Genomic DNA, 24,146 nt, shown 5'->3' with positions numbered 1-24,146 from the left:
AAACCCCCCCCCCCATCCAAGTTTACAGATAAAGCCTGACTAATACACCTAAAGCACTGCCAAGCAAGTGGCGACAGCGAAAAGAAAGCGCGCACATTGAGGGGGCATTGCCAGTTCAGCGGGGCAAACTTGCGCATGTCCAACGAGGTCTAAGTGATCCCCCACAGGGTCCATCTACTCAGTCTTATTTATTTTAATTTATTTGTTTGTTGCCTCAGTGTTTTTTGCCGGTAGTTTGAGTTTCAGGTTGATTGAATTCTGGCTAACGGGGTACTGTACTGTATCGGTTTCAGGTTTCTCCTGGGGTGTGGGCAGTTCAGCTTATCAGACTGAAGGGGCTTGGAATCAAGATGGGAAAGGACTCAGCATCTGGGATGCTTTCACGCATAAAAAAGGAAAAGTATTCCTGAATGAAACCGGGGATTCATCATGTGAAAGCTATTATAAATTCAAGGTAAGGGCATGTATCAGAATCTGGTATTCACACAGAGCTTTTCAGAACATCTTGAGGCATTTTATAGACAATAGAATGTTTGAGGTGTGATTATGGTTAAATGCTATTCCAAGACGTAATGGATTTGATTGAATCGGCCACTGTCAGTCAAATTCAGAAAATGAATCTGAATTTAAGCACAAAATCTGTCTGTAATTATCCTCCAGTAACATGCCTTATTGGTGAAGATACTTGCTCACGCTACCTGGCTTTTTAATGAAATGATTTTCCAAGTCAATTAATACTGATAATTCTCATGCATATAATGCCTGGTTAACACTTGGGTTTATTGCAGGAGGACATTGCCTTGCTAAAGGAACTGAAGGTCGATCATTATCGTTTTTCTCTTTCCTGGCCTCGAGTCATCCCCACGGGGATAAAAGGTAGCACCACTCACTTTGCTTATCTGCTGGAAGGGCATCTGCCTTCTCTTAAGGCCAACATGCTAATATTAATGTTGTCGGAAGTGAGCAGAATCCCTCCCCGTAGCATAGTCCCGACTTGCACTTTAGTACCCATGGAGTGGTGTATTGTTGGCAGAGAGTGTAAGGGTGTTAATCAGGGTGAAAGTGGTAGGAGTTGAGGATTTTAATCTGTCATATAATTATAAGTTCACTCTCCATTCAGAATCCTTTAGGGCAAGAGGCAGAGACTGTGTGCTTGCCCAACAGCTGCGACAGCCCAGGTGTGAAGAACTGGCCTGGCATTCTGACTTCTGCCAGCCCTGTATCCAAACCTACTGCACTGTGTGGGGTCGGGTAACCGCTGTATACCCCCAATCTCACTGATGCTGAAGTACTACCTGAATATTAAAAATCCTCACTGAGCAATGACACTCTCAGCCCTTCCTCCCCACCCCTACCAAATCTCCAGCGCTGCTGCCCCATTCAGCAGTTTAGTTTTATTAATATTGCACCACTGTCTATATAGTTATGAAAGGAGGTCCAAGGATACAAAGAAAGGAGCACAGACTAGGAAGGTTAGAGCAGTGTAGAACAAGAAATACTCTCTTTTTAAATGAATGATTGACAGGCTATTTCTTATCTTTCTGAATTCTCCAGCCGAACAGGTGAACGACAAAGGAATCAGCTATTACAATGAACTAATAAACACCTTATTGGAGAACAAGATCCAGCCCATAGTGACCCTGTACCACTGGGATCTTCCACAGGTTTGTGCCAAATGTTCGAACATGATTTATGACATGCTGATATCTGTTTCAGTCACAGGACTGCAGTGATTCAAGATTTCCCACATCATCTTCTCAAAGGCAATAAACCTGCCTGCAATGTGTGAGAACAAATAAATCCCATCCTATTTTTCCCTGAGTGCAGACAAACCTTTTAAATTTGAAGGATTTTATATTGCTTTTATATTCCAATTTTCCCAAAATCTCTTTGAACATTACTTACTAACTGCCCTCACAGAGGAATGACTGCATCCACTTCTCCATGCCTAGTATGTTACTCTAGACCCACTGATGTGCTTGGCTCCACATTAACCCGAGTCAGGAAAGGACAATAAATGCTGACTTTGGGAGTAACATCCATATTCCATGTCCTATGCCTCACCCAGGGTCAGATTTCATTTGAGCAAGAGGGGCTGTTCTTTTTCCAAAGAATCACGAGAAACCCTGTCTAATTCTTCTTGACATTAAACCTTAAATAATTGCAATCTTTTCCAAGAAGGGCATCTGTAAGGGTGGAATGGTGCAGATGCAGAGACCTCCTGACTGAGAAGTCTCTTTAACCTTTAATTGCCATTTCTCATGTATCAAAGTCACACTTGAACTACATTCTCCGTGGCTACCCTCAATTCCAATAGGTAATTTACAATTAGATTTTGGATGGGAAATACAAAATTTGACATGTTCCCACCATCTGCTCTCTCCTTTACTGCAGTGTTTTTGCGTCAGTGGTTTATTGAAATTGCTGAAATGACACATGAACAGGCCCCTCCCCAGATTTGGATTATGATCACTTTTTTTGGATAGATAAAATACTCTTCTAATGTTTTTAACTCAATACCTTTGAGTATTTACAGAGACTTTGGAGATTAAACTTTTTTGGGCATCGATGTGTTAGTGTCTTGAGAATTTCACAGTCTTGTCAAACATCATTGATGGGAAGGGGATCAGGAAAGAGCTGGGTTCAACTTGGTCTTTGATCGTCTCTCTTCACAGCTGTACAATTTGGGTTTTCTTCCAACTTTGGTCCAATTCTGGGGATGCAGGACACAGACTGTCTTTACTCTTCAGCATTCTGGCCTTATTAATATAAATACAGAGCCATGATCTGCCTGTAGATACCAATTGATCTGGATGGATTTCCTGGTTAGGTTGAAACAAATTAATTAGCTCTAAAGCAGAGGTCCTCAAACTGCCCCCCTACACTCACATTCCACCTTAGGCAATTCCTATGCCATAAGTGCTCTGTGATTGGTAAGGGGCTTAAGGTGGTCTGTGAGTGGGAAGGGAAGGGAAGGGAAGATTGAGAACCACTACTCCAGACCCAATTGTTACTGAAATACTTTGGTTGAGAAAAATTGTCATTGGCCATTCCTTTGGAGTTATGAAACCATGCACATAACGAGTCAATTAGGTACGATTAAAACAGTAGTTTTTCAAACCTTTTTCTTTCCACTCACATACCACCTTAGGCAATCCCTTACTAATCACAGAGCATTTATGGCATTGGGATTGCTTAAGGTGGAATGTGAATTGGGGAGTGGTTTGAAAACCACTGTTCTAGAGGGCACTGGAAAGAGACTGTAATGATAAAGCAAGTGCAGAAGAAGGATCAGAATTTATTGTCATGAACATGTCACAAAATTGGGGAGGAGTCACGCGATGGAGTAGTGGCCGGACGGTGAACTCCAGCCCTCTCCAGAAAAGTCGGGAAAAACAAGAGAAAACACAAAGGCACAGAAATAAAAGTTACAGAAAAGTGAGTATAAAGGTGGAAAGAAGATGGCGACAAAAAAAGAAAAGTCGAAAGCAACGGTAAGAAGAGAGGAAGAGAAGACAAAGGAGGAAAAAGGTGAAGGCCTTACCTGTCCGAAGAGGCCCGCTGCGGAGAGAGAAACCCGCTCCCTCAGGTCGGTAAATAATGGACTACAAAAATGGCTCGCAGAGCCGAGTAAAAGTGCGCAACCGCGCATGCGCGAAGTTTCGCGCATGCGCGATGCGAATGAAAAAAAACACACCGACGGGAGGGGGGACCAGCTGGGGAGTCGATCTCCACAGCCGGCAACGACAGCTGCAGAACACCTGCAGCAAGAAGAGACCACAGAAGACAACAGAAACAAGAAAGAAGAGGAGGAAAGGGCAACAAAGAAACAACAGATGGCCAACCCAGAGGAAGAAGAAGAGGAAGAGTATGGTGAAATAGAAGAAGAAAAGAGAGGCAAGGTAAAGGATATACTTGCTCTTATTAGAGGATACATGGAATCATTTAAAGAATGGCAAACACAGGAATTTAAGGATTTAAGAAAAAGAATAAACAACACAGAAGAGAAAATAAATAAAATGGAGATGACCTTAACAGAAATGGGAAAGAAAATGGACAAGATGGAAGAGCGGGCAGTAGCAGCAGAAATGGAGGTAGAAGACTTAAAAAAGAAATTGGAGAAATCTAATAAAAAAACTAAAGAGACACAAGAACTACTAGCTCAAAAAATAGATACAATGGAAAACCATAACAGAAGAAATAACATAAAGATAGTGGGCCTTAAGGAAGATGAAGAAGGCAAGAATATGAGGGAGTTTATAAAAGAGTGGATCCCTAAGACCCTAGGATGTCCAGAACTACAGCAAGAATTGGAAATAGAAAGGGCACATAGAGTATTGGCCTCTAAACCACAACCACAACAAAAACCAAGATCTATTGTAGTAAAATTCCTAAGATATACTACAAGAGAAAAGGTACTGGAGAAGACAATGGAAAAAGTAAGAGAGGGCAACAAACCACTGGAGTATAAAGGGCAAAAAATCTTCATTTATCCAGATATAAGTTTTGAACTCCTAAAGAAGAGAAAAGAGTTCAATACAGCAAAGGCGATTTTATGGAAGAAAGGGTATAAATTTATACTAAAGCATCCAGCGGTATTGAAAATATTTATTCCAGGACAACAAAACAGACTATTCTCGGATCCAGAAGAAGCACGAAAATTTGCAGAACAATTACAAAAATAGACTGAGGGAGGAAGACGGGTAATGAGAGTTAAGATGATCACAATTGATATGTATGTGGGTAAAGACAAAAATAGACTGAGGGATGAAGACGGGTAATGAGAGTAAAAATGATCACGATTGATATGTATGCGGGTAAAGAGGTATAAGAGTGAATAGAGACAAGGAGCATACGTGAATGTATCTGTACTTAGAGGAAAATATAGATAGTATAGACAAGAATTAATAAGGGAAGGTAATGAAATAGAGAGAATAAGGAGGGAATTAAAAGAGTGACCTTTGTGACATATGAAAAGTGAAATCTTTTCTGGGGGAGGCGGGGTGGGGGGAAATAGCGGTCACTGCAAAATCAGTTGACGCTTGCGAGTGGATTCGCAAATCCAAATGGAGAGGGGAGATGTGGTTGTCCGACAAGGGATAAAGGACAACTCAGGAGGTGAATGGGAGATTGGGAATAAATAAGATAGAAATAGGAGAATAAGGAAAATGTTGGATGTTGTAGGAATGTTGTCTTATAAAGAGTTGAAAATAAGAAAACAGAAATGGAAAAGGAGGAAAGGTAATGATGGAAAAACGGAAAGAGAAGATAAACAAAATATAAAAGGGCTACGCTGAACTATATGTCTTTAAATATTAATGGAATACATAACCAAATTAAAAGGAATAAACTACCAAATTTAAATGAATAAATGTATTCCATTAGAAAAAATAACATATTGGTTAAGAAATAATATTGAAATATTCGAACAAGTATAGGAGCCTTACATTAAATACAATAGCGAAAACCTACCGGGGACAAACATTACCTAAGTTGATGGAAGGAGAAGGAAAGAAAAGAATGGACTCAGTAGAATTTCTGGTGTAATTTTGTTGAATGACAACATTGTCTGACTGGATTAATGCAACCTAGATTGTATACCTAAAATGGATGAGAGGGGGGGTGGGGGGGTGGTTTGGGAGGAAAGGGGGGGGGGAGAAAAAGTCACTGTATATGTGTGAAAAAGAAATTGTGTATATCATGGCTAATGTGATTTATGGTGTGAAAAAAAAAAAAAAAAAAAAAAAAAAAAAAAAAAAAAAAAAAAACATGTCACAAAATTCATTATTTTGGTTACAGGTGCAAAAGTTCCTATTACATTTAAAAAAAAAATAGTTAGTGCAAAAGAAGAGAAAGTGAGGTAGTGTCATGATTCATTGTTCATTCAGAAATCTGATGGTGGAGGGGAAGAAGCTGTTTTTGTACCACTGGTTGTTCGTCTTCAGGCTCTTGTACCTCCTTCCTAATGGTAGCAGTGAGAAGAGGGCATGTGAGGGTCCTAGAGGATGGAGGCTGCTGTCTTGAGACATTGCCTCTTGTAGATGTTCTTAATAAAGTTAAGGCTGGTGCCCTTGATGGCAAATTCACAACTCTTTGTAGTCTTTTCCTGTCTTGTGCACCTTCATACGAGAGTGATGCAACCTGTCAGAATGTTATCCATGGTACACCTGTAGAAATTTGCAAGAGCCTTTGGTAACATACCAACTCTCCACAAAAAGTATAGCTACTGATGAGCCTTCTACATGATTGCATCGACACAGAGGCCCCAGGATAGATCTTCAGGGATGTTGACACCCAGGAATTTGAAGTTCTTTCCACTGCTAACCCCTCGATGAGGACTAGTTTGTGTTCTCCTGGTTTCCCCCTCCTGAAATTCACAATCAGTTCCTTAGTTTTGCTAATGTTGAGTGCAAAGTTGGGTGACCAGCTGACCTAGCTCATTCATGTACACTTTCTCATTGCTATTTGTGATTCTGCTGACAACTATGGTATCAGCAAATTTGTAAATGGCATTTGAATTTTGCTTCACTGCACAGTCATAGGTGTATTTCATTCTGTATTTATCTCTTTAAAACGCTTTATCATTTTAGGTCCTCCAAGATAGATATGGTGGCTGGCAGAACAGCAGTCTGGTTAACTTCTTTAATGATTATGCCAACCTGTGTTTTGAGAAATTTGGTGACAGAGTAAAGCATTGGATAACTTTCAACAACCCCTGGGTATGTTTTGTGTTATGGATATTTACTTTTGCACTTTACAATAACATTTCAGTTCCCGCACGCATCTCACTGGCGTGTTAATGTCATTTCTTGGAGCTGCTGTGATAAATGAACCATGAACATATCTAACAGTTCTCTCCTACAAAGGTCTTTGGACTTAAAGTTTCTTGTTTTCAAGTTAAAACAAACACAACTGACAAACTTTAAAAACTAAAATACTAGTAAGAAACAGTCCTTTGGATGTGCACAGATTGAAAAGCTTGCTTCCATGTTGAAGTTTCTTTGTAAAATGTAGTTCCTCATGAGTTTATCATGCATATCCAAACACAACTGTAAAATCAGGAAGAACAGGCTCCCCAGGGCAGCAAGCACATTTCAGTGCCACAAACCTGATTAAGAGCAGTTTATCACAGTGAACAGAGAAGCTGGAAAAACTCTGAGTCAGGCAGCATCCATGGAGATAAATAGTCAATATTGTGGATTGGGACTCATTCTCCCTCTTTGTTTATCTTTGCTATCTCCTCTTCTCACTTCAATCTTGATCAATTTTTTTCAAGCTTCACTTTCCAAATGTTTATGATTGAAGCCAGTCTAATACTACATTCTCTGATGTTTCCATAGAACATTACAGCACAGTATAGGCCCTTCAGCCTACAATGTTGTGCCGACCTTCTCCACCATAATCTAATTTTTCCCTATCTCACACGCATAACCTTTTATTGCTTTGTGTTTAATATAATAACTGAGATCATGTGTAAGAAATTATATATATAAAAAAAACCCAACAAAAATGGAGCCAACAGCATCATCCTGAACAAGAGACCTCAGGTTTAGGGTTGATCTGCTCCCAACAGGGTACAACACCTAAAATCTAATGAGCACTTTTTTAAGATAATTTCCAAGTTATTTTAACATTAATCTACTGTTTCTCAAGAAAAATGGTGATGTCAAAGGCCATTCAGCCCATCATATCTGTGGTCAGTAAAGAATCACCAGCCTAATTGCAGATTCCCAGCATTTGGTTACCTGCCTAAGTATACATCAAAATGCTGTTTTTGCTTCCACTCCACTCTCATTCTTCCAGACCTCTATCACTTTGCCCCTAAGGGCCATTTGCTGCTTGCTTCAATTGACCACAGGTCCCTATTTAGGAAAAGACAGAGATGGATTGAATATCTGCAGCTCATCTGTGGGATTCCCACTCCTTAGGACCTTCAGATGACAATGAAATAAATGTGAAATATGTGAACTGTCTTGAACTGATATTTATGTATTTGATATTGTAGTCTATAGCTGTAGAGGGATATGAGATGGGACATCATGCACCAGGGTTAAAGCTGAAAGGAATTGGAGCTTACAGGGCAGCCCATAACATTATTAAGGTAAGTTGATCTATCAAAAAATCATTTGTCACTGAAATAAAAGATCAGTAAATTCTGATTTGGTATTTAAAACTAGTGGTGGTGAACTGGCAGATTTTCTGGACTACTGGATGTTATTCCTTTTAATATAACAAACAACCTATAATTCAATTTTGATGTTACACTATGGTATAATTTTTTTGTTAATCAGCTGTTTAATGGGAGGGTGGTAATAGAGTGGGAATGTGAATATTATCTGTTTTTCTGTCTTGGCATATTGTGGTAATTTAATTTATACTATTGTCATTAGTGTAGCTGGCTGCATTGTAAGAATTTTGGTGCAACTGTACATTGTACTTTATACATGTCAATAAACTTTCATCAGTATCAGGAATGGAGCCCTGGTGAGTTTAAAGGGAGAACCGAGCGAGTTAGATGCCAAACCAGGTAAACATTAAGTCTGCAGTTGCTGGAAAATTAGTACCACACGTGATCCTGGAGGAACTCAGCAGGCCAGTCAGCACCCATACAAACCAATGGCATAAATTGGAGGAACACCTTGTAATGTCAAATCAGATGGCATCAATTCCCGGCAACTCCCCTCCCCAGTTCTGCTGTCCCTCTGGCTCCACGGCTTCTTCCCTTCTATTAGAGACCTCATTCTCAACCCTATGCCTCTCCCACTATCACCTCCTTTCTCTTAGTTTCCACCCATCACTTGCTAGCCTGTACTCCGAAGCCTTGCCCGAATAAGATTTGGGATATCTACCTGATTTTCGGCATACCTGAAGAAGGTCTCAGGCCCCAACTTCAACTCCCTGTTGTTATGCATGGATGTTGCCTGACCTGCTGAGTTCCTCCAGCACCTTTGTGTCCTGAAGTAGATGCCAAACCAATAGGATTCCTGGGCAATCTTGTGTTGGATTCTCAATGTTTTACACAGCACCTTTCCTGATCTGAAGAGATCCTTGTGTAGCAGAGCCAATGAAATACATCACAATTATCATCCTTTCAATTCACATGAAAACAAAGGACAATGGATATCAGAAACTAGTCTGTTTTGGCTGTGGTTGAGGCCAGGGTGTGAGGAGTATATGATTCTGGTTCCTGGGACCTGTGGCAGGGCAACACTACCTCAGAATTCCATCAAAACATCAGTCAAGCCCATTGCTACAATATGGCTTCAACCCATGGGCCACAAACCAAGGCAAGTGTCACCACTGAATGAAGCTTTCACTCAGATCCTCTGAAGTGTGTTTTTGGAGCAATGATAATAATTAATTTTCTGATAATTATGGTGGGTACAAACTGTAAACATGATTGTGAGGGAGAAAAATGTAATGAACCCTTGATCTTAATAACGCTGTGGGTGTTGACTTCTGTTTCACAGGCCCATGCAACAGCTTGGCATACGTATGACAGACTCTGGCGCAGCCGCCAAAAAGGTACTGCTTCTCAAAATTAAGAAGTCTCAAACACAATACAAACGTACAGCACAGGAGTAAACTATAACCAAGTGTGCTGCATAAGTTACCTACCTTTTGCTGTATGAACTTAAGCGAAGGTTCAACATTTTCAAGTGGCATTTATGAGATTCAATATCCTGACTGAAGTACTTTTATTAAAGCCTTCAGGAAGATCTGTTAGTCCTGATCTCAGCACATATTTCCGTATATCATACATACTGACATGTATTGTAATTTTTTTTAAAGCATGCCATCCATACAAGTCAACCAGTGCTCAAGTACACCAGGTAGTTCAATAATACAATATTATTGTAAAAACATTATAATATCGAAGCGTGCAGAGAAAATGTATAACAAAGTGCAGGGTGTAGAGAAAAGTGCAACTAAAACTGCACGAGTGTCTCATCTTTTACCATTTAAGCTCGTGCTTCTTCTGTCTGACAGTAGGGGGAGAAGAGAGTGTAACTGGGCTGGGTTGGTTTTTTTAAATATATTGGCAGCTTTCCGGAGACAGCAGGAGGTATAGACGGTGTCTAGGGAGATTGGTTTGCGCAACAACCTGAGCTGTGTTCAGAATTCTCTGCAGTCTTGAGCAGAGCAGTTTCTGTTACCAAGCTGCAATGCAAGTTCTTCTATTTGACAGCAAGAAACATCGGATGCAAGTTCACAATCTCATCTTTCACATCTTTACATTATTCACCCATTTCATGGGTTCTAAATCCTGGAACTACCTCTCCAATAATACCATGGGAACACACTCACAAGGGCTAGAACAGTTCGAGATGGTAGCTCAACCCCATTTTCTCAAAGGCAAACAGAGTTGGATAATAAACCCTGGCCTTGCCAGCTACAGTCAGATCACAAAAATGAATCAATGAAAACTGTCAGAAGAATTTAGGAAATAAAACATCAAATTTGAGCAATGAATGAGCATATTGAGAAACAAGAAGCAAATGGCCAGGACAGGGGGCTTCAGATCGGATGCTTTAAATGTAAAGCCAGGGGATCTTGGACTAATGGATGCTGAGCATCTTGTGGAAATGCTTCAGGTCAGGAACCATTGCAATTAAAAAAATCACAACTGAAACATTTTTGTTCCAATTCTAAGTCTACTTGTGTGGTAATTATTAAACATTCTTTTAATATTAAAGGCATGGTGGGTATTTCCATCACAAGTGAGTGGGGAGAGCCAGTTGACATCACAAGCCGGAAGGATATTGATGCTGGGGAGCGCTACATCCAATTTAACCTCGGATGGTTTGCTAACCCCATTTTTAATGGGGACTACCCTCAAGTTATGAAAGACTGCATTGGTAAGTGTAAAATAATAGGTGAAAATAAAGTAATGGTGCTCACACAGTCACACTCTTTCACTTTTTAACCTGGCATGACAAACACAAAGCCCAGAGTAAATTGATCTGCCCAGAAACAGATATTCATAATTCTGAGTTTTTCCATAATTTAGAAGTCTAAAATGCCACCAGGCAAATGATGCATTTTGTTTTTTAACGTTGTGTGAAATGGGACAATTTTACAGTTTTAGTTTCTTCAGCTCATTACTGATTTTAATAGACAGTATGGGAAAGGTGACCCCAGAGAACATTCCAAAGTGGATGTCAATGGCATTTGATTTCAGCTTGCCTTTTACAACAGGACAGCTGAGGCAGAGATTTACCTTAATGATCTGCACGAACAGTGGATGCAACTTGTGAAGCCTACAGTTGTTGTTCCTGTGTGTCAAATGAAATGACTTTGCATAGGAAGTAAAATGCCTCTTAAAATCATGGACAGAAGGGAAAGATTCAATGTCCTATGTAGCATCAGAAAAGCGCGTAGAAATTCTTTCCATGGAAGTTTTTATATATTCAGCAAGGTACTAAGGGGACAGTTTTTCATCTGTCATAGTTGTTTCCACCAACTTCTATTGCACTCCTTTCTACTCTTTCAAATTAGCAATGTGTGGGAGAGTTTGATTGAGCCTCATCCAGGTAATTTTTGAGGAAATAATCCAATTCATTCTCACAGCAGAGGAAATCCAGAACAAAATGTGGCCATGAGTCAGTGGTATTGTTCAAACTGTCAAACCTTTGTCCTCAGCTCTGACCGACTCTGGTGTTTACTCCATCCACAGGGAGGAAGAGTTCACAGGAAGGTCTGGGTGGCTCGAGGTTGCCTGCCTTCACTCCACAGGAGAAACACTTCATCAAAGGCACTTCAGACTTTTTTGGGCTGGGTCATTTCACAACTCGCTACATCACTCACAAGAATTACCATCATAGCAAGGGACCAAGTTATCACACCGATCGCGACTTATTGGAGCTCGTTGATCCCCAGTGGCCAGACCCAGGATCCGAGTGGCTCTATTCAGTACCCTGGGGCTTCAGGAGAATCCTGAATTTCATAAAGGTATTTGCTGCAAATCAGAGATGCATAGATCAATTTGTTACTTTAGGAGTAATGCAAAAAGGATTAATATTTAATGAACCCATGACTTGCTCGAGTGTTGCAAGTCAAAGTCATATTTACTCAAATCATTCATTTGTGTACAGAAAGTCCAATAAACACACGATCTGCTCTTTCACTGGGATTTAAATCTGGACCAGGTCTCACATAACTTTTTTTCTGCCCAAGAGACTTGGATAGCATTTTGGTTTAATGTCTCTCTCTTAGTGCTGCACTGTAGTGAGACTTAAACATATAATCTTTTAACTCCGATTAGCTGCTTCCAACTGGGCCACATTAAGTAGAAAATAAGCTTGACCATTCGTTTTGTTGTCTTAACTTCACATGTGTGGTCATCTCTCAGTGGGTAATGTCCTCGTCAAAGCCACATAGGCTGGGGTGACTTCAAAGCTGAAAACATAATAGACCCATGTGATGTTGTGGGAATGAGACATCAACAGAGATCTTGTCTTTGATTGAGACTTTAAACCAGAATGCTATCAGGAAGATCAAAAAATTCTAGGGCAATACTATAGAGTGAAGGAATTTCTCTCAGTTTCCAAGATGATATTCATCTCTTGACTTGCATCACTGGTGGTCAGATTGCTTCATGTGGGACCTTGGGGCAAGCAAATAGATGGTCAAGTTTTCTGTATCATGACAAATCATTTAATTAGCTGTAAAACCATTTCAGGGAATTGGTCTGAGTTAATAAAAACACAAATATGTCCTTATTTTATAAAATGCCATATCCCTATTCCTCCAGAAGCCTTGTTTGGAGTTAAGAGAATCTGCAGAAGCTGGGGTCAAGGGGATTACACAAATGTGCTGAAGAAACTCAGCTGGTTGCACAGCATCCATAAGAAGTAAAGGGTAACCAACATTTTTGGCCTGGGGCTTTCATCAGAAAAAAAAACAGGCACTGGCTGAAACCAGTCAACATTGTGGGTTGAAAACCAAAATGTTCACTGGTTTCTCTTTCCACAGATCATGGCAGAGTTCTTCCAACCAGATCGAAGATCCTTTGGTCTTAAAAGATCACAGGATTGGGACATGGTGCTGAAGAAGCCACATCAACTTGCTATTTTTCCATTATACTGGGTCTCATTTAATGCGGACTCAGGAACAGGTTTGTTACTGAAGCTTTGAAAGATGGAAAATAATGCCAAGCATCATTTACAAATCACAAAAAAAACCCAGAAAAATATCTTTATTAAGGTAAACATTAAATAAACAAATAAGATAGCAAAGAAAACAAACTTCTAAAAGGAAAGTCAACACTTAATTTTTGTTAATATCATGAATTTGAGGTGAAGGGGAGATGTAAACTCCTGCTACCAGGACATCTGAAAAAGAATCAAAGGTTGATCTCATAAATAGCTTAATATATGTGAAAAGCCTGACTTTTTGTCTCATTACATATCACCAAACACATTTAAAATAATACACCAGGTGAGGGATCAACTCCAGCTGAAATGATTCATTTCTAATCAGGTATCTTCTGCTCCATGTCATGCTCTGTTTTAAAAAGCAATCTCAACAGCCAGTTTGGGTACACCTTAAAACACATCACCAGGTGTAGTCTTCTCTCCATAAATTCTGCAATACTTTGCAAATTTCAAGGCCTAAGATTTTGTGACATGGGATACCTGTCTAGATGCTTGGTCTGTTCCAATGAGGTCGAGGCTTGGATGTTTCAATAAGTAATCCAGTTTGTAATGTCAAATTTATACAATGTGAATTTGGGAGAGAATGATCACTTGCTTCCAACCCCCAAAAAAATGAACGGCTTTATTATCATACATACAGCCGGTAGAGCATAAATAACAAGGAAATAACTAAGACAACAGTATAGGGAGTAGTGCTACAGCAGTTATATAATCCTGGCCATAGAGATGTACATTTATAAAAGAGTGCAAGGGGATCATCTTTTGCTAAATTTTTTTTCACAAAATGTACAAGGGAAGGCTTGAGCAACTGAGGACTTGTCATTACTTCCTGATGTATGTTGGCAAGGAAGATGAGAGGTTTTGAAACAAAAATATTACATTTACAATGACTACATATAACAAAATGTATTTACATGATTGCAGAGTAATCAGGAAGATTGAAGGTTATCACTTACTACTGAATAATGTCCCCTTGTGTTGAGTAATAATTCTCCCATGTTTCCAAGCAGACTTTTGACACCTGAGTCTTTTCAATTTTTTTAACAAGATGGCAGAAAATCCCATCGTACAAACTCTTGTTGTGCTAACCTATCAGAAACTATCCTCTATATTAAGATGAATTTGAGTGACTGAAATTTTAATTTGCCATGCTGTTGCTTTCTGATTTGTTTCAGAGTCGATATGGAGACCCGAGAATCTACATAACCGAAAATGGAGTATCGGAAAAATGGCAATGTCCAGAGCTCTGCGACAAGTGGCGAATGCAGTACATGAATAATTATGTTAACGAGATTCTGAAAGGTGGTTTCTTCATATCAAAATGAGGCTTTTTCCATGTAACAACAATTGCCCTGGGAGTGAACAAAAAATGAGAAAGCAGGAAGAATTTCCTTTTAAATTAGTTTTGATGTTCTAAAGATTAGAGGGTGCGGCTGTGGAGCAGTTAGTGCTACTCCCTCACACCTTGAGCAACCTGGGTCCACTTCTGACAGGGCCGTCTACATGGAATTTGCATGTTTTTCCTGTGACAACTTCAGGGGGTTCATTTTCCCCTCAAAATCCATACACTCACTAATCGATGAATTGACAAAAAAAAAGGAGAGGGGAGAGAAAGTTGCAAGGATACAGAGAAGGGGGGGGGGTGTGTGGGGGTTGAAATGGGAGTCAAGGGATTGTTCTGCTCGGAGTCAGCAGGGACTTGATAGGCCAAATTGCTCCCCTGTCAGAATAAATGAGTAGATAGCTGCTACTAAATCTCACCACTGTGCCTTGAACAGCTACCCCTGTGTCCTCAGTACATCTTGCAGCTTCAAAGAGTGTTAATTACAAAACATGTTTACATCTGGACAGGACAAAAAGACTTGGGATATAGGTACTGAGTTCTATGCAAGTGGTGATGAAGGCAAATGTGCCAAATACCTTCTTCGGTCAGGACACTGAGTACAGGAGCAACAATCTGCTGGTGGAACTTAGGTCGAGCAGCATCAGTGGGAGAAAAATAATTGATGATGCTTCATGCCAAAATCCTTCATCTGGATGTTGGTGAGATCACACATAACTATTGTGCATACTTTTGGTCAGCTATCGAAAAGATATCATTAAGCTGGAAAGGGTGCAGAGACTCTCTGAATACAAGGAGTGCTGATGATGGAGCCTCCAGAAACCTCCATGGTTGAGAATTCCTGATTCACCAATGTCTTTGAGGGTTCTCTTCATCTGTGTCGTAAATAGTCTACAGGGTGAGGCTTTTCTAGACCATCCTGTATTAGCTGTCAGACCTCAAGGGAATCTGATGCGTTTTAATGAGATCACTTCTTAATCTTGTAAAAGATTAGAGAATACAGGTCTATTACTAAAACTCTCATCTCATATAAACCTGTTGTACCAGGAATTTGTCTAGTAATTCTTTGCAGTTCTCTTCAATGGCAAGTTGATCCTTTCTAATGGAAGGAGGCCAGAAATGTTATCTATAATCCAACTGCAGTTTCATCAAGGTCTTAGTCATTGCTTTGCCTTGTTGTCATCCACTCACCTGTCATTATTCCCTTGAAGCTTCATTTCGTCTTTCCTACTTAGCCAAATCACTGAGAAATTATGAACAACTGGGCACAAACATTGATCCCTGCATAACCTCACGAGACACTCTTGCCAACTTTGTCTTTGCTCTGTTAACCAATTATCAGCCCAGTCCATGACATTGTCCCAATTCCATATGGTCCAATCTTGTTGAGCAACCTCCTCTGTGGTATCTTATCAAAAGCCTTCAGAAAATCTAAGAAAAAACACGACATCCATCAGTTTCCCCTATCTCTTCTACTAATCATATCCTCAAAGAACTCCTGTAGGTTAGGCAAACATGATTTCATAAATTGATATTCAAACCTATTAATTGTCTCTGGGGTTTTGATATTACATCTTTCATTATAGAGAGAGCGAGAGGGAACTGATTTTTTTTTAAACAATAGGCAGAGATATGATGCCACAGTAGGAGGCATAGCGACTTTTTCTAATTATTAAATAAACAGCTCATCGCTGCAATTGAGAGATCAGGAATGATCAACGCTAACAGAACTTTTGAAAAAAATCAAGTTATTTCAATATCAAACAAACAGTAAACTAGAAATACACTGTTTCTTGGCATGACTTTTTCTTCTGAAACAATGCTGCTTGTGCATTGAGCACAAGTCCTCTTGAAATCGCTACAAGTTTCCAGCATCTCTTGGTGTGATGTCAAATGATTTTTTTTTGTAAACATGTTTAATTTTGAAACCTTACAGCTGTTAAAGATGGAGTTAAAGTGAAGGGTTACACTTCCTGGTCATTGCTGGATAATTTTGAATGGGACGAAGGATATTCAGAAAGATTTGGCCTTTACTACATTGATTTTAAAACCATGCACAAGAGGAGATATCCTAAGGCTTCGGTTCAATATTACAGGATGATGATCAGCTCCAATGGATTTCCCAACCAGAGAGAAGTGAGTAAAACTGTTTCTTTAACCACAAGAATGCTCACTTCTAGAAATTCATTGAGTTCATGAAGCCATTCTGTATGAAATTGATTTAAACTTGGGTGGGGAAAAAAAGAAAAAACTTTGTGCTTAGACTTAAAATATCTTATGCAGAAGCTGATGAGTAAATAGAACAGAATATCCAATGAGACAATAAAAACAAAAAGACAATAAAAAGAATAAAAGCTGTGGGAGAATATCAGTTTCTGAATCAACCTTCTGGCTCAGAACCCTTTATTGAGTCAAAACCATTTTTCTTCTCCCACTGATGCTGTTCGACTCGGAGTTTTTTTGCTCGTTTCCAGCATCTCACGTGTGTCTTGTTGAATTTAGCTGGCTGGGGTGGTCTTACAATTTACCAAGTTGCTTAACAACTCTAATTCAGTAACACTGATTCAGTGCATGTTATGCTGTTGTATTTCACTTTTATTCAGCAGTGGAGGAGAAAGGTATTGATTTAAAAGGAAAGGCAGCTTCAATGTGCATTTCATTCCCATAGCCTTAGGAAGAATCTTACCATTTTATGCCTGATAAAGTTAATTAAACCTGGCATAAAAGAACGCTGTTGTTGAATAGATATAGAGCATAATTTAACAGTGGCACAGTACTAGAGTTACTGTCTCACTGCATGAGTTCATAAAAACAAAGGAACTAGGAGCAGGAGGAGGCCATCTGCCCATGGACTCAGCTCCTCAGTGGAGAGTCAGCACATTCCTTTCTATAACAGTGTGGATTTCTTCCAGGTGCTCAGTTTTGCCCATGTTGCAAAGACACGTGGTTGGTAGGTTAATTGATGGGAATACAGTGAGAATCGATTCCAGGGAAAATTAATGAAGAAATAGTATTAATGTGTGTGCACAGGCATAGACCTGATGAGCAAAAGGGCCTCCTGTATCACGAGAGAATGTGGAAGTCACCCCAGCTGTATCAGTTTAGGCAACCTCTTGAATATTGTTTAGCTGTAAAATGTCAATTTTTATTCAAAGGATGTTCATTAAACAAGCTTTCTACTTTTCTCTGGCCAGATTGAAAATTGGCTGCGCAAGTCTGCGGAGGCATGCTCAACCACTAATGCACTGCTTGCTGCAGGTAGGTGAATGGAGTCACAACAGCTTTTAGAAACACATTCTGAGGCAAGGCCATTCAGCCCATTAATCTTGCTCTGGTCAGAGCCCAAAGACAGGAATTACTACTGGGGTCATTTTTCTAGAGCTGCTCAATACCTTTCCGCTGGAACATCGAAAACCTTCTGTCACAAGCAAACAGGGCTTTTATTTCTGTGGCACAAGTTATTGCCTTCCTGCACCATTGAACAGTTATATGTTTATCAAAATATGGGAAGCAGTGTGTACTTTGATTCATTAACAGCAGTCATCCATTATGTGCCACTTATTTTCTTCTGTAAAGGCTTTGGATTTTGCTTTGGCCTGAGTGAGCCCCCAGTGCCCCAGCACAGAAACAGGCTCTTCTGCCCTTTTGCCCATCCACACCAATCATATTTGTCTGTATTAGGACCCGCATCCTTCTATGCCTTGTCTATTGAAGTGCCTGCCTAAACAACTCAAAAGTCACGATTATACCCAATTCCATCCATTTTGCAGCATGGTCAAGATATCAACCACTTTCTAAGTTTAAAACAAATTAATATCCTCTTTAAATCTCCCTTCTCTCTCCTTATAGCTATGTCCCTGTTTTTGATATCCTACCATTGGAACACAATGATTATCTATGTCTCTTATAATTATATTTACTTCATCCCTCATCCTGCTTCATTGCAAGGAAAACAGGGCCATCTTATCTAATCTTTCCCCTAAACTAGTGAATTTCCCCAGTACAATCACATCCACTGCATCACATGCATTGTTTTCTGGCCATCCCTCTAGGCCAAGGGTCAAAAAATGTCTAGGCTATAGAGAAAAATTTCATTGATAATATTTATTTATTTTACATGCTTGGGGGATGATGAGAGATCAAGGATTCCATGAAGAGCTCGATGGTTTAAAAAGTTTGCCGACCCCTGCTCTAGTTTAATGTATCCCGTTAAAGGGCACATTAGCTAAACAAAGAAAATTTTACAAGATTATTTACAGCCAGTAATCAATAGAAAATACTTGGAAACACTCAGCAGGTCGGAGAGCATCTGTGAAAATAAAAATATTGGATGTTTTAGGTCTGTGACCCTTTGAATAGAAGAAAATTAAATTTCTGTAGTGGAGAAGGGTGGGTGGAAAAGGAAATATCTCTGAGACTAGAAAAAAAAATCACTTACCTAGAAGTGCAGTTCAGACCTATGGAATGTTTCTCTTGTGTTATGTGGGAAACCTGGGTAGTTACTTATTTGAGATGCCAGCTCAGTGAGCTGTCAATTCCTGGCATCTATGTGGAATATTGCCCAGCCAATTCTCAATCATCAGATAAATGACATAAAATGCCATCAAAAGTACCACTGAGCAACATTTACTCACCAGTATCCCGTTCTCCAAGTTTGATTTCTTAACTCCAAACTTCATTACAGCTTTGATGGAAAAAAAGTGAATTCCAGGTTAAGTTTGAGTGATTCCTCTCTGATATCAAGGCTGGCATCAGGGAGGTCAAAGGGCAGCAAGGGAAATACATTTCGATTGTTGTAGCCATTCCTTGCACAATTGGAAACTATCATGGTTGTTGAGATTTCATTATCCTCGTCACAGCACATCACTTCAGGGGTGTTGTCCAACCATTTTTCATTGCTATGACCTACCTCCTAATTTTAAATTAGGATAATTTATGGTTAGCTCTGACGTGTGGGAAATCAGGGAAACTTTAGTGTCCGTGGTGCCCATGTGCCGAAAGTATATCCTGTGGCACCCACTGGATAGGTGTGTGAAAAGCTTGTTGATGTACTTTACTGTTCTATGGTATCCCCTGGGGTGATAGTCCTTGCTAAAAGGTATATTTATTAGGTATATTCCCTGGGGGAGTAGCTCAGCTTCACAGATGAGAAGAAGAACAGGAGGCTGCAGTGATAGAGGTTTATTTGCAAAATTTACAAAAAGGCATTTGAAACTCCAAGACACATGTTGAAACAAGTGTTGAATGTTCTACATACTGTTAGGTCTGCTTTGTTCATGAATGAGTGAGACAAACACCAGACTGAGTCGAAATCAGGGTTCTTTGTTCTTTATTACCGGATTGTAACACTTGCAACTAACCATGTTAGTCGGAGAATGCATTCTGCCGTTATCAGCAAAATGGTGATTTTTTATACCCTTGGATACGTGCTTAGAACATCATCATATCATTACTTGTCCAATGACTAAAACTGTTGCTATCCTTTCCCTGCTAGCTTCCTGCCTCTCAATCCATCAATGTCTCTCTTATCTTGTAAGTACAAGGATGCATTCACATCTTGTTACAGCCCTGCACATTCCCATCTCATGATGTTTTACCTAACAGGAGTACAAGGACACCTCCCCTTCTTGTTACAGCCCTGTACAGGGTAACTCCTTACACATTCCCATCTCATGATGTTTTACCTTACAATAGGGAGGGCCAAATGTCATGGTACATATCCTTGCTACTAATAAGAAAAACATAAAACAAAGTCCTACGAGCTGAATATGGCGATTTGGAACTAACAATGAAAAATAGGACCTGAAAAGGTAGTAATATCTCCACCAATTGTTAGCAAGAGTAGAAGTAGGAAGAGACATTGGATGAATAAATGGTTAGTAAGATGGATTTCAGATTCCAGAAGCACTGGGATCTGTTCTGGGGAAAGATGAAATTTGTACAAATTGGACGAAGTTGCACATGGACAAATCTCCTCAGTGGTGTGTTTTTTATTAATGTTTGAAAAGGGAACATAGAGAAACAAAAGACAAAAAAATTAAAGAGCAAAAAGTGTAAAAAGCATTGCATCTTAATATATGAATCATTCATGAAGTTATCTAGGCAAGTGGTTACAGTGTGGACGATCTACAAAGTGCATAGAGACTTCTAGCAGCACTTCCCTTGAAGTCACAAAATGTCCTGATTTGGAATGTGACATGGGTCCTTCATGGTCACATAAAACAAAGCCTAAAACTCAGCCCAAAAGCATCAGAGTTCCTTCACCAAAAGGACTACAGCTATTTAAGAAGATGGTTCATCACTTCTGTACGGTTTACCCAGAGTGAAAAATAAGTTGGCCCCAACATTCACAGCAATAGTGAAAAGCTACCATTAATGAAATAGAACAGAGTGATAATGAGGAGAACATATGCTCCCTGTTCATCATGCTTGCTTCTGGACATTTGTAAAGCTCAAATAAGATTTTATAAATTACAGACAAGAAGTAAAGTTTGTCAGCTTTGTCACATTTTGGAGCAATATTATATTTTCTTGACAGATTAATATACTCCCTTTCTAAAGCAATATTATAATTTTAATACTAATCATCTCAAGGGCTGAAGATTAAAACTACAACCAAATTGCAGAGACATTCACTTTCACAACACTCTCCCTGGAAATGACCCTAGACAAATGCTTGAAGAGGTTATGATTCAGTTCATATTTTGCTCTAATGTCCTATTTCTGGATGTCACAGTGACATCAGAAAGGTTCGTAAATGTTTTTGGGAGGAAACAATGAGGAGTTAAACAAGTAGGGTTGACATAAATGAATGATCAGAGTTTGATTAACAACCTACTCTCAACGAGAAAATGGTCCAAGGGAAAGAGTTATTACTGTCCTGCAGTATATAGATTTCAAGTCGACAGGGAAACAGCAAAACTAAAGGTTAAATTATGCAACAGAAAAGGTGGGCAGAGTGAATTAATAGTTAAATTTTCCAGTTGCTTAAAAGGAGGAGCGGATAGCTATTGTTTTGACTCCAAATCCCTAAAGCTAAAATAAATTGAAATAATGTTCCAATCTACCTGGAAATCATTTTAAGCTATGTAAGACCATTCCTCTACTTGTAAGCGACAAAATGAATATATCCCATAAATTCACAGAATAACAATCTTTTGCCAACTAATAATAGAGCAATTTAAGTTAATGTACATTTCGATGTACAAGTCGAGTTGCGAAACACTATTTTAAAAAATCTGGGGGGGAGGGGCAACTTATACGGCAGATGCAGTTTGAAACAAATTCACCGAAAAACAAGATTGACGACAATTTGACACACAAGCTGATGCTGGAAGCTCCTCCCCACTCTGGGCACCACCATAACCACTCCTACCTGGGACCCTGAGGTCGCCACTGTTACCTTGTAGGCCGAGGTTCATGCTCTCACTGGGAGCATGATGTCACCATTCCAGCTCCGCGGGCCGTTGCTGCTCCTGCCTGATAGACCGAGGTTCCCCCCACCCCACTTAATTTTTTTGGTTATTCCTGGGAGGCCTGGACAGCCTGAAAAATGGGAATCAACATGTACACCTGATATACCATAAAACCCTTAAAATTAGGCTGAAAAATGGGGGTAGAGTTATACACTTAAAGATACGGTACTCTTACTTTCAAATGCTGTAGCCTTGCAGGTTGTCAGTTTTCAGTTAATTTCACAATAGGACAGCAAAATCATCTTTATTTTCTCAAATATTGTACAAACCTGATCTACCTTTTAAAAACTTCAATTTTAGGACAATATTTTTCTTGGGTGTTAAGTACATTTAGCTTCTCCCCTAGAGACCCAAAAGGGTCCTGCAGGCACTGGAATCTGAACCTCAACACATTCTGCTGGATGAATCTTCAGAAGAAAAAGAATGATCAATGCTTCAAGAGTCTTGATAAAAAGGGCTTCAGCCCAAAATTATCATTCTTTTTCTCCCACTGATGATGGTCTTTCAGTTCCTCCAGTGGTTTTTTTTTTAAATTAAGGATTTGCAATCAACATGGAGTTACAAAACAAACAAAAATCAAGGAACCATCACCGATATAAAGGACCAAAACCGAACTACATGTTGATATACCAAGAAAGAAGAATCCACACATTATGAAATTCTGCACTAGTGTTTAAAAATGCAAAATTGCACACCGTGCCAATCCTTAAGTAGGAAACAGAAAAGGAAAAGATCTCCTCCCCAAAGGAAAAGGAAAAAAGAGGTAATTTTCCCATATGATGTGACAAAATCATCTGTTTTCCAGAATTACATTCAGATGAAACATTGTGATTCATCCAGAGCTTAATTCCTCCCTTAAGGAATAAATGTCTTGACATAGACATCGCCAGGGACAATACTGGAGATAGTGATTTTGGAGATCGGAGGGGGGGGGATCATCAAAGGTTAACCCCCATTTATCTTAAATACGGGTTCCACATTCTTAAAAACATGCAACAATTTATAAGATTGTAAGTAATCTTCTCTAGGGGAACACAACTATGTATTTCTGACTTCCAGCAGGTCAGACTCAGTTGGGAATCAGATTTCCAAGTCATGGCTATGCATTTCCTGGCCAATGCTAAAATGTGTTTAACAAATTTCAATTGATATTTCGACAGGCTCACTTTAGGTCTTATATCTGCTAATTTTCCCAATAAAAACAATTCTGGCACCTGAGGAGATGGAATTCCAGTAATTTGTTCCAGGATATTCCACAAATTTAATTCTATTTAATTACTTATTTATTTCAAAGTTCAAGTTTCGAAACTTCATTTTTTCCATTAATAATGTACTGACATGGCTTACCATGACATTCTTCATATTTTATTATTACTTTGCTTGAATTAAATTTTTTAAAATCTGGATGTCAATAATTCATGTTTAAAGGTTTTACCAGGCCTAATACTATTAAACAAGCACACCAGTGTACGATGCACCACTAAAAGTTGTATTTTCCACACACTTCTTAACTTCCAAAAAAAACCCCATAAAGATGAACAATGCATCAATTTTTATCGTCCCTTTTCCTTTAGAAATATTTTTAAAAATTTGTACATTCTTTATTAAAATCAATAAAAAGTATATCATCCCTTTAAAGCAAGAGTTACATTAAAAAATTCAGGAAGGTATAGGAAGAGGAGGCATTGCTCATGGGCTAATGGGTTCTTTTTTATTTGCCCTTTTCAGCTGGAAGAACAGACCGAACAAATGAGAACCAGGCATATTTGCCACCAGTTTGGCCAGTGCATGATGAAGTTTAGGTACTAAGGGATTGATGTCATTTCAGTACCAAGATGAAGTCTTGAAAACAAATCAAAAATTATGTGCACATTAGCCTTTTTGGCTAAATTAGCTTGGTATTATTTTGTCCTTTTGTATTTGAAATTTCTCAAAAATAATCATATGCAATTATTATAAAACATTATACATTTTGATTTCAATGCTTTCCCATTTGCCTTGAAAACAAAGCAATATTCTCAAGTATCTTCTGCAAACAATCAGCAGGTCAGGCAGCATCCATTATTTTCAGGTAGTTCAAATGCTTGCCATTCGAATAACACAGCAGGAGCCATGAGGCTCATCAAACCCACCCCCCCCCCCCAACTTATCCTGAAATCTCTCTCATATCCA

At 39.2% G+C, this 24,146-nt stretch overlaps 2 protein-coding genes across 5 annotated transcripts in view; one reads left to right on the top strand and one right to left on the bottom strand.

Annotated features, from left to right (window-relative positions):
• zwilch (zwilch kinetochore protein) overlaps positions 1 to 24,146 on the bottom strand; it is a 62,702-nt gene that overhangs the window by 4,668 nt on the left and 33,888 nt on the right. Inside the window, exon 19 of one of the 4 annotated variants that reach the window (XM_069910724.1) lies at positions 12,110 to 12,607. The exons of 1 other annotated variant lie outside the window; for it this stretch is intronic. The gene's annotated coding sequence lies outside the window, so the exon portion shown is untranslated. Of the gene's footprint in view, positions 1 to 12,109; positions 12,608 to 13,183; positions 13,335 to 15,219; positions 15,931 to 24,146 lie in introns of those variants that run through there. 2 more of the 4 variants (XM_069910720.1, XM_069910723.1) reach the window with 2 other exon arrangements.
• Positions 1 to 24,146, top strand: part of lctlb (lactase-like b) — a 29,375-nt gene that overhangs the window by 2,394 nt on the left and 2,835 nt on the right. The window contains exons 2-12 of the mRNA XM_069910725.1: positions 294 to 454; positions 789 to 876; positions 1,555 to 1,664; positions 6,591 to 6,719; positions 8,006 to 8,101; positions 9,471 to 9,525; positions 10,698 to 10,859; positions 11,678 to 11,952; positions 14,333 to 14,459; positions 16,436 to 16,635; positions 17,694 to 17,757. Of these exons, the coding sequence (XP_069766826.1) occupies positions 294 to 454; positions 789 to 876; positions 1,555 to 1,664; positions 6,591 to 6,719; positions 8,006 to 8,101; positions 9,471 to 9,525; positions 10,698 to 10,859; positions 11,678 to 11,952; positions 14,333 to 14,459; positions 16,436 to 16,635; positions 17,694 to 17,757 (1,467 nt within the window). The remainder of the gene's footprint in view (positions 1 to 293; positions 455 to 788; positions 877 to 1,554; positions 1,665 to 6,590; positions 6,720 to 8,005; positions 8,102 to 9,470; positions 9,526 to 10,697; positions 10,860 to 11,677; positions 11,953 to 14,332; positions 14,460 to 16,435; positions 16,636 to 17,693; positions 17,758 to 24,146) is intronic.

Source organism: Narcine bancroftii, chromosome 14 (assembly GCF_036971445.1).
Source record: "Narcine bancroftii isolate sNarBan1 chromosome 14, sNarBan1.hap1, whole genome shotgun sequence".
Taxonomy (NCBI): domain Eukaryota; kingdom Metazoa; phylum Chordata; class Chondrichthyes; order Torpediniformes; family Narcinidae; genus Narcine; species Narcine bancroftii.
This window is presented reverse-complemented; position numbering and strand designations above follow the sequence as displayed.